This window comes from Sinocyclocheilus grahami, unplaced genomic scaffold (genome assembly GCF_001515645.1).
Source record: "Sinocyclocheilus grahami isolate Dianchi unplaced genomic scaffold, SAMN03320097.WGS_v1.1 scaffold1638.1, whole genome shotgun sequence".
NCBI lineage: Eukaryota > Metazoa > Chordata > Actinopteri > Cypriniformes > Cyprinidae > Sinocyclocheilus > Sinocyclocheilus grahami.
In genome coordinates, this window is record NW_015506817.1 from 251069 (window position 1) to 261387 (window position 10319).

General features: G+C 35.9%; 1 protein-coding gene across 2 annotated transcripts in view; it reads left to right on the forward strand.

Moving 5' to 3' along the window:
• LOC107571708 (MSL complex subunit 3) overlaps nt 1–2698 on the forward strand; it is a 175422-nt gene extending 172724 nt beyond the window's left edge. Inside the window, exon 13 of one of the 2 annotated variants that reach the window (XM_016258038.1) lies at nt 1375–2698. In XM_016258038.1, coding sequence (XP_016113524.1) covers nt 1375–1474 — 100 coding nt within the window. In that variant the 3' untranslated portion in view covers nt 1475–2698. The remainder of the gene's footprint in view (nt 1–1374) is intronic. The other variant, XM_016258039.1, reaches the window with a different exon arrangement.
• The last annotated feature ends 7621 nt before the right edge of the window (nt 2699–10319 follow it).

The window sequence follows — 10319 nt, forward strand, 5'->3', positions numbered from 1 at the left end:
AACATAAAATATCTAAAACAAATAAATTGTTATTCATCTTTTGCACAAAAGCAACTATTAACAGGTGCAAGCGTATGCAGAGTTTCTATTTAGGCTATAACACGTGTTTGCAGCATTGAACAATGCAGTGCTGAAGTTTGCATGCTCACGAATCCTCTCATTATAACACACGAATTGTAGACATAATGAAAGATTCATTATGCATATATTTATTGTGTTATAACATAGATTTGTGAGATTGCGATGAACTGAGATGTCTTTTAGAGATTATAAATGCAGCGCTCTTTGCTGGCATTCTGCCATGCCAAACCATGCACACAGCTTGCTTTAGTTAAAAATAACAGTGTTCTGTGAATGTTGATGCTTTTATAACAAATATGTATCGGGAGCATGTACTCATATTTCACTACTGGTCATATATTCTCTATAGAACCATGTATGTCACAAATAAAAATCTTGAATCTATGCTGGGATTTCATAAATTTCATGGAGAAAAAAAGTTACGTAACTAGTAATGTAACTAATTACTTTTGAAATAAAGTAATCAGAACAGTAACGTGATTACTTTTAAATGGAGTAATCAGTAATTTGATTACATTTTCAGAGTAACTTGCCCAACACTGCTCATAAACTATTCTCATCCCAGGGATGGGGGATGGGGAAGATTTCTCTTGGTTTGGGCTATATTCTGAGCTCAGAGCCCTCCTTCAAGACACCATGCCAAATATGCTTACTATTTGCTAAATCCTTTTGTATGTAAGTACGAACTCGTGAAACTCATTCCAACTCCAACAGGGAGAGAAAGATTGCAGAAAGACTAAAAACTGTTATTGGTTATAGTAGCGGTTATGGTAGCTATTAAAAAGAGTTGCTCACATTTTCTAACTACATTTATCTTTTGATAAACATTAACTATAGTGCTTTATAAAATACCACTACTGGCTAGATTCCCAAGAGGTCAACTAAACCATCTGACAAAATCATTTAGATTTAGAAATGCATGATGATGTGAACTAAAAGTTTAATGACATTTGTAACCATATCAATTTACATTAAATAACTATCTGTTAATCATTAGGTAAAGTTTGATAAGTACATTAGTAAACATTAACAAGCACATTATTTCATTTTTCTAGGTATGTGAATATATATTAACTAATGATCTGTTAAGCATTGTACGATGTTTATTGATTTAATAATGAAAGCTTTTATAAAGTTATACCTGATTTTTGCATCACACTTTCTATGAAAGTTTGTTAGTTTGTTGTTTATCTTATTTAACCCTTGGATCAGAAATAATTATTGTACCTTAATTTTTACCTGGCTGCCAGTTATTTTCTTCTCCGCTTCAAAATATTTTGTATTATCTTTCAGGTTTTTGGCAGAGTTTCATGAGGACTTCTTTCCAGAGTCTGCATATGTGTCTGCAACTGAAGCCCATTACAGCATGAAGCAACCACGCTCAGTCTTCTAAGAATCCTTTACAGAGAGAGTTTATATTGTGCTGTGCTCTTCTGAACTTCTGGTCCTCCCCTGACACTGAATGTTGAGCCTATGTTCTTTCTACTTGCAAATTCTATAAATTTCCCTGAGGTATTTCACCTGTCCGTTTCTAACTGTTCATTTGCAATGTATGATAAAATTTTCATGACAATCTTTTTTTGTTATTGTTTATAGTTTTATTTGAAAGCATTTTAAATTCAGTTGTGCAAAATTATAATTTTCTTATTTTCTAGTTTTTCTGTCATATGAATCCACCATTACCTCAAACTTCCTTATTTTGCTTGTCCTTTCCCTCTCATTCCTCTGCACGAACTTAAACAAGCAGTTGCGCAAAAGCAAGAGGTTATTGCACATTTGCCACATAATTGTTGTAGTAACATTGTATTAATAATGCATTTTTTTTAATTATGAGCTCCACTGATAATTGCTTTGTGATTCTTTCACTCACAAAATATATTTCTTTTTTTGTATATTACTGTATATAAAGTTTTCAGTGGTAAAATGTTTCATCTCTTTTCTTTCTGTGAAAATAGGACAGGGCTGGGTTTTAACAATATTAGTGCCCCCCCCCCCCCCATTATTTATAATAATTAAGTTCATTATTCCTGTGTGTTCCTGTTTCTGTGTATTCTATGGTGTCTTGTAGTTTATCTATTAAAGCCATAATCACTTATGGTGCTGATTAATTTCTCAATACATTATTCAAACTTTTGTTTCCAGTGCTTAAAGGACTTTGAAACTTGTGATTGGTATGAGGAAAATACTTTTGTTGCAGCCTTTCACTGGCATTAATTTCACATATTAAAAAAAACTTTAAAAATAGGTAAACACTTCTGTGTAAACATGTGCAAAACTATTTGAAGATGTTATTGTTTTTATGACTGAATTTGTATTTAAAAAGTCTAAATTATCACGCTCATAGCTTTTTCAACATCTGTGATGACAGACAAGGTTGTGTCCCATTTTTTATTTAAAGTATTATTTGCGACCTTGTTACTGTCAAAACATTATTCATTATCATGCTTCATTTGTACATTTACCTATACCAGTAACTTTAAAGTTAACAGATAATGTACTTAATGGCTTTGTTTGCTGTTTTAATTATGAAATTCACCACTCTGGCAAGTCAAGTTAGCTCATTAAAGCACATCAGCATTATTGTAGATTTGAGTAAAAGTTATCAAGTTATTTTAATGGGATTTATTTCTTTCTGGGAGGTTTGGCGATTTAGTTACCTTAAATCCACACTTTAAATCAATCCGAAGTGAATATGTAGGTATTTTATTTTCATTTTAAAATAATAATTGCAGGTGAAATGAAGCTAACATTATACTTGTGTAAGTAAACTTTTGGTTCTGGTATATTAGTTTGAGCTATTTTTTATTTACATTTTGGCAAACTGATGCTATTTGAAGTATGTTTATAAAGCTAGTAGCAGTTCCACTTTGCAATTAAGCCATGTACAGACAAGATTACTGGATGACAAAACTTAAATGAGATAAGGAATTTTTTCCATTTTAAATCTGCAATATCATCCTCAAGTTATGACTCTGAGAATGTGGACAACTTTGACTAAAATTAACCTCCCTCATTATATCCTTGCCGGTCCCACTTTATATTAAGTGGCCCTAATACCCGTGTACTTATATAGTAACTAGATGTGTACATAGTATGTAACCACAGTGTTAGTACAAATTGGTACATAGTATCTACAGCTGTAATGTTTGTTTAGCTCATTTGTAACAACCCACTGAATGGTATGTGTAAATACAAATGTGTAACAGGACATTGGTAACAACACTTTTTGGTAATGAAAGTACAAATGTGTAACCGGACTAACATCACTTTTTGGTAAAGAAAGTGTTACACTTTATATTAAAACCACTTAAGCTCAGGGCGTTTTTTTTTTTGGTATTTTCGCCTAAATTTGACACACTCAAATTCAAATGTTTACCCTACACACATACAATGGAGGAAATGAAAAAAATGGTTTCATTGTAAAGAAAACCCTTTGAACTACAAAATATGAGTGTAATTCTTTATAAATAACATTATATATTTTTCAAATATTACAATAAACACAAAAAAAACATAGGAGCTTTTGGAGTTTTAAAACAAATAATTTTTTTGAAATTCTGTAATTCAGGTTCTATTAGGTCCAGCTCTCTGCAATTTACTTTGTTTGATGCCACTAGATGCCAAAAAGTACCAGAAAAAAATAATCTTTCAAATAACAGCTTCTAAACAGGAGTTATTACATTATATGTGAAGCGAGTCAAATTGTCTATTTCTGCATCTAAATGTGTCATTGTGAGTTTCCTTTGCAAAAACAGGCTTTATAAAACACATTAACCCCACAATCCTATTTTACTCTGTGCCATAAGCACTTTAATTGATTATTAATTGAATTATGTTTCATTTTTATGTTTTTCTTAGTAATATACAAAATGGCACAAGCAAATTGGACCAAATTTCCCATATTGTGTATTCTACAATGTTTTTACAATTGTACAATTTCAGGATGCAGAAGACTGTCTACATTATAAAATATATCTGGTTTATCACAATCTAAAATAGAATCCATATCCTCCAGCTTTATATCGTTCCATTTATATGCATTCTGTATTGGGATACTGATTCACAGCATCCTCTCACCTCATCAGCTCACTCCTGTATCCAGAGCATCTCTCCATGACAACATTGCATCATCCCTGGTCCAGAGCAGAGCTAATTTGCTAGCCGGCAGCTATCCCTAACATTCAGAGTGTCAAACAAACACATATAAGTTCATCCACACAACACTGTAATAATCCATGTATATTTACTGTATATTCACTGAAATGCATGTACTGTACGTTTCTGTCAATAAACAGTGTATCAGATTGCTAGCTGTGCTATCACGTTTCAAAACGATGTTTCAAATATCAAAAACATGCAAACATGCTCATAAAGCCTTACCAGACACGCGTTCATTCCTCTCCACGGCACCGCTGAACATTCTTCACCATATATAACTTGTAATATGATTATCATAGATTGATATTATCCGAGCCGCATGTGCAGTAACCTTTCCGTGAGGGAAACGCGCCTTCAAAACATTCCAAAAACTACAGAGTCCAAAACCCCCAGCGGTAAATTCCCGGATGTGAAGACCCCCCTCTAGTGACGCAGAGGTGTCAAATTTCACGGCTCTGAAATTGCCGCCGAGTTGAGAGACATGTAATGTTTGCGAACACTCTATAACATCAGACGCGCTGGCTGAGAGCGCTTTTGATACGGAGAGTGCCTGTTTGCGTCTATTGCACAATCTGGACAAAATGCTATATATCTCACCGATGGAAGCACGCAGAAACGTGAAAATGGTCTTGTTTGAAAGAAGAGATCCTAATCTAAAAGATAATATAGAGTATATAGATATTTGTGGCTGTTTGCGGCTGACTGAAGCAGTGCTACGAGTACAAATGGAAATTCGCTCAGAGGTGACAAAATTTTACATTGTGATTCTATTGAATATCATTCGATCTGTGATTGTCACACAATGAAATAATCTACATTGTCAAATTCCTGAGAATGAGAGCTTTCTTGTGATATATGACGACTTTTTTGTGAAAAATATATAAAATACACATTCTTCGTAAAATTTGCAAAATTATTCGCAATGGTTAGGCGGAAATTCGTGTGTGGGACGAATACTTTTCTAAGCTTACTTTTACTGCTTTATGAATATAAAAACCAAAAGGAATAGTATTTTCTGTAAAGAAGACACTCCAAGCTTTCAAATGAACCCATATATGGGCTGATACCATATACGGAAGGCTACGTAAATGAAGCATAAACATTTTTAACGCAATTTTGGACCCGTATCCGGGTCCGCAGAGTTTAACTGGTTTTAAGTAAACGATTCCAATGGATTTACCATGCAGATTGATAGATAGAGATAGAAATAGTCAGATAGATAGATAGATAGTCAAATGATAGATAGATAGATAGATAGATAGATAGATAGATAGATAGATAGATAGATAGATAGATAGATAGATAGATAGATAGATAGATAGAGAAAAATTAGATACATGAGTTTGAATGGGTTAGAAATAGTACATAGAAGGCAAGTCTGATTTAGTCTAATGGGCCTCAGTGTGTTCAGATTTGAATTTTGACAGTTGGAGTTTGACAATGTTCAGATGAGCCTAGACTTTTCAATGTAAGTCTATGGGATTTTTAATCTTCATTTTTATGAAAACCATAAGTCCAATCAGTAAGAAAAGATAAAGCAACTAACTTCAGATCAGTCTGAAGATATGGGCTAAGTTTGGAGTCTGTAGAGTTAAAGCTCTAGGAGGAGTTAGAGTTGATCATTTTAGTCTCAGTAAAAGAATAATAACTAGATAAAAAAGTTTGTCAAGACAAACTTTAAGTTGACTTGAAAAAGCCTAGCCAGAAAGTTTGAAGTCTTTTTAAAAGCTTAAAGTTTGAGGGTTTTAAGTTTGAACTAATTTGAAGTAGTTTTAAAGTTTTGAAGGCAATACAATCTATCAGAAAAAAATAGATACATAAATAGAGATAAATAGATAAGAAATAGTAAACTAGCATGTTGCTAGCATGACTAGCAAGTGACTAGTGTCACCAGCATGATTATTGTCGCTAGTGTTGGATTACAAATTTAAAAATCTGTTTAAAATATGCTGATCCTATGTTCTGACATAGCATCACATGAAAAACTAAGGTGATGTAATGACTGTATCATTTATTTATTCATTATTAATTTGTAATTATAGGGAATTAATGATTATTACCACCTTCAGGTTTTGCTAGGACTTCGGATCTGAATGTCCCAAGTCCACCTGATCAAACCATTGGTAGATTTGTTAGTCTGCACTTCAAATCAAGGGGTCGTCCAGCGAGCCGGTGATTCTTAGTATCTTTTAACAAATTTAATATGTGTTTTCCTGGCCACGGTCAACACACACAATGACTATGATTATTTGTAAGCTCTTAACAGAAGTAATTATTATAAGTAAGCTACAAGCTAAGTAGCAAGCAAGGATCTTTTTGGCATAGGTTTAATCTTGAAATTATATGAGCCAAGACATTTCTTCTTTATAAATGAAACATGAATTTTATTGGCTAATCTAGATTACATAAAACCCTAACTAAAACATACACATACACACAAAGATTCAAGGAAATGAGTTGACGGAGTTGCATTAAGTTTCGCGAGTGGTTTTAAATTCAGCCTAGGAGAACACCAAGCAGCGATTGTCTTATCTTTACTGTTTAACTTAGCTCTACACCAGTTCAGCAGATCTGAAGAGTTTGTTCGTTTACTTGCGTTCTGTTTAGTTGAGAGCTGAACGCTGAGGCAGTTCCTTCGCTGACGCGGGCTTCCTGGATGTCTGTTGAGGGAAATTCCTTCGCTGATTGGCTGTTGCTTTGACGTCGGAATGACGTTTGAATGACGTTCTTTTGGGGAAGCCCTCTTGGAGTGGTTGGTTGCCGGTTTACGGAAGAGGCTTCAGCAGTCCTGCTAAAAGCCTGAGTTTGCAAGACTTTGAAGATCTCTGAAGATCGCGAAGTCTCACTGAAGTGTCTGAGTTCTTAGATGGTCTTGCTACTGCGGTGGTATGGCGTGGGGCGCTTTGTCGCGCTCACCAAGGTGAAAGCCAACGTTCTTTTGAGTGAGAGTACGAGCCCGAGCGTAAGACCGCACCAGAGGGCTTTGTGTCCATTTTAAGCAGGCTGACTTTTGACCAGCCCACAGGTCGCTGTCCAATCAGATGGTGGCATGGTTGCCATCGATCGCATGCTGTTTGTGGAGAGCATTTCTGCAAGTTTTAACTATCTTCTGATAACAGTATTATCACCAGAGAATGATACAAAATATAAACTTTTCATTAACACCAATGTTCGGCGAATAAGACAAGCTCTCATTCAAGCTTAAACAACAGGTATTTTGCATACACAGTAATCGTAATCACTAAAAGAAAAGTTATAAGGCCAAGATTGAGGTACCATGGTTTCGATAAACACATCACACATATTTAAGACATAAAACATTATTTGTGAATATAGTTGCTCCAATACTTTCAATGATTTTTAATGATTGTCTGTGTACACTCTGTTTCTTTGTCTGTGACAAAAGAAAGTAAGGGTTTCGGTCATGCAGGAAGCAGGTGGTTAAACATGGGATAGTCATGTGGCGTCACGCTGTATATTCTGTGCTCGCCTGAGGGCATTATTTAATTCTTTTCATCCTTTTTCTGCTGGATATACTAATTCTATGCATCCACGATCACGAGGCATCCATATGTCATGAAAAGGCTTTTCAGCTCTGGTACAAAAGGTCTCTGTGGTATCTCTTGATTAGATTAATTCAAAGCCTCATGATGGTGATCCAGTGGCATCTCCGTGTCCTGTATATGAAATCCCTAGAGTGAAGTACATTGTATTTAGCATTTAAGGTAAATGACATCAGACAAATGATTCTCTTAAGCAAAGTTTGTAGCAAGAGGTTCCTGTCTGTTCCTGTTCTCATAGTGTTAGTCAAATTAACCAGATTACTGAGACTATCACCTTTTGTTTGTAATGGCTCTTGGTGCCTCTGCCCCAGTCTTTGAGTAGTTATGCTGATTGGATTAGGACTGATGAAATGGGGCAGGTTGCTATACCTGAATACTTCATTTGCATGCTTTGTTTAAGGTCATCACCCAGGTGCTTTGTCTCCGTTTCTAAGCACTGCCCCTAAATGTATATAAACTACAATGTATCACTGCCTTAGTTAGACTTGGATGACTGCAGCGATGCACAGCAAGTCCTCAATAAAGAGTGACTTCGGTATGAAAGATATCTCTGCTTCAATGAGGAAAAAGTTTCCTACAGTTTTGGTGCCGTGACCCGGATAGAAAAGATTAACATTACGTGTTAATTTTTTTTACCCTCTGTTTCGGCAGGGAAGAATTGGTTATCCTCTGTTCAGGCAGAGAAGATTAACATTACGTGTTAACATTTGTTACCCTCTGTTTCGGCAGAGAAGAATTGGTTACCCTCGGTTTAAGCAGGGAAGTTTAGCATAAAGTGCTAGTAATTTGTGTTATCCTCTGCTTTGCCAAGGAAGGTTAACAATAGTTGATCTGTGTTAACAAGTGTACCCTCTGTTGATCAGAGAAGTTTTAGTGTTTTGATTGTGTGGTAACAAATAAACTCACAAAATGTTTAGAAAGAATGCTAGACTGATCCCCACAACTGAAAAAGGTGGTCTCGCGACTCCTTTGTGGTCAGATATCGAATTCAAATCACCGTTAGGAGTGCAAATGAACCTAATAGTCACTGAGAAAGTTAGACAAGAACTAACTCAGAAATATGAGATCCATCCAGACAAGACTTGGTCTGTAGATGAGTGTAAAAAGGTACTAGGAGTATGTATACGCAAGAACAATGTGAAAGGCATTATCTGCTGCCACAGAGAATTTGGTTTAGCGCTAGCTATACAACAGTCTCAGCGTAACTCGGAGCTAGAGGAACAGAACAAAGAGCTCCGTGCTAGAGTATCCTCTTTGACTAAGAAATTGAACCGCAACAAAGCTGCAGCAAAAACTGACGTGGAAGAAGTTAGTCAGCCTGATAACAATTATCCTGACTTACAAGCTTTCTTTTAAACAGATGAAGCCATCCAATCAGTAAATGATGTGCCTGTAGATTCAGTAAAGGTATGTGGCACTAGGAGAAGATCTCAGGGAATTGAAAGTGTTCCTCCCAACTCTTCTGTTTTCCAAGTACAAACTGTTGCCAAAGCACTAGGACCTAAAGATATAGAGAGATTATCCCAGAGCTTACCCTCAGCACGCACACATTTTTCTGAATTTAGAAGAGCATTGATCAGCAAATGACATGTTGCTAGCAGAAGTCACACAGCTGATGTCACAAAGTCCAACTGAATCTGAATTCAACAGTTTTCGAGTCTGCTGTTACTTCTGAACTACAACATGCCAGTAAAGGCGATTTGAGAGAAGGTGTTTTGAAAATTATAAAGAATAACATGGGACCCAAAAGACTGGTCCAGAATCACTAACTGTGTGCAAAGGAAAGAAGAAACTGTGAGTGAATACACTGAAAGGTTTTGTCAGTTAGCTGTAACTTACAGTGGAATAGTTGATGATCCTGAAAGTGTGCTAGATGACAAGGGACCCCTAGTTCGCATCTGTTCAGATGGCCTTGTAGCCGAGTACAGAAAAGCCTTGCCATTTCTAGATCTAACTTGGTCTAACAGAACTCTCAGAAGTAACCTAGACAGGTTAGCTACATGGGAAAGATATGCTGATGTTAGGGCAAAGGGAAAGGAGGAAGAGGTACGGTTAGCACCAACGAATCAAGACAATAGATGGCCTAAAAGAGAAGGCAAATGCAACTACTGTGGAAAATTAGGACATTGGGCGAAAGAGTGTAGGAAGAAGTTGCAAGATAGTAGAAGAAATACTATGCATAATTCTGCTCCTTCTCAGCCCGACTACAACCCTGAAGTAGTTCCGCCAGTGTCCACTGAAACTTTAGGACAGCTCATTCAGGCTTATCTAAGAGCACAACAATAACAGGAAAAAAGTAATTGTTGGGGCTGTGAGTAGCTACCTTTCCCCTGTAATCCATCACAATGACAAAATAATTTTTGTGAAAGGTAGCGTACAAGAGAAAGAGATAGACTTTTTGCTTGATAAAGGTGCAGAAATTACAGTAATTCCTACAAAATTGGCTAAAGTTTTAAACATCACGTACAAGAAAACTAAACTTTGTTTAACTGGTGTAATAGGTGAAGATTCTGTTTT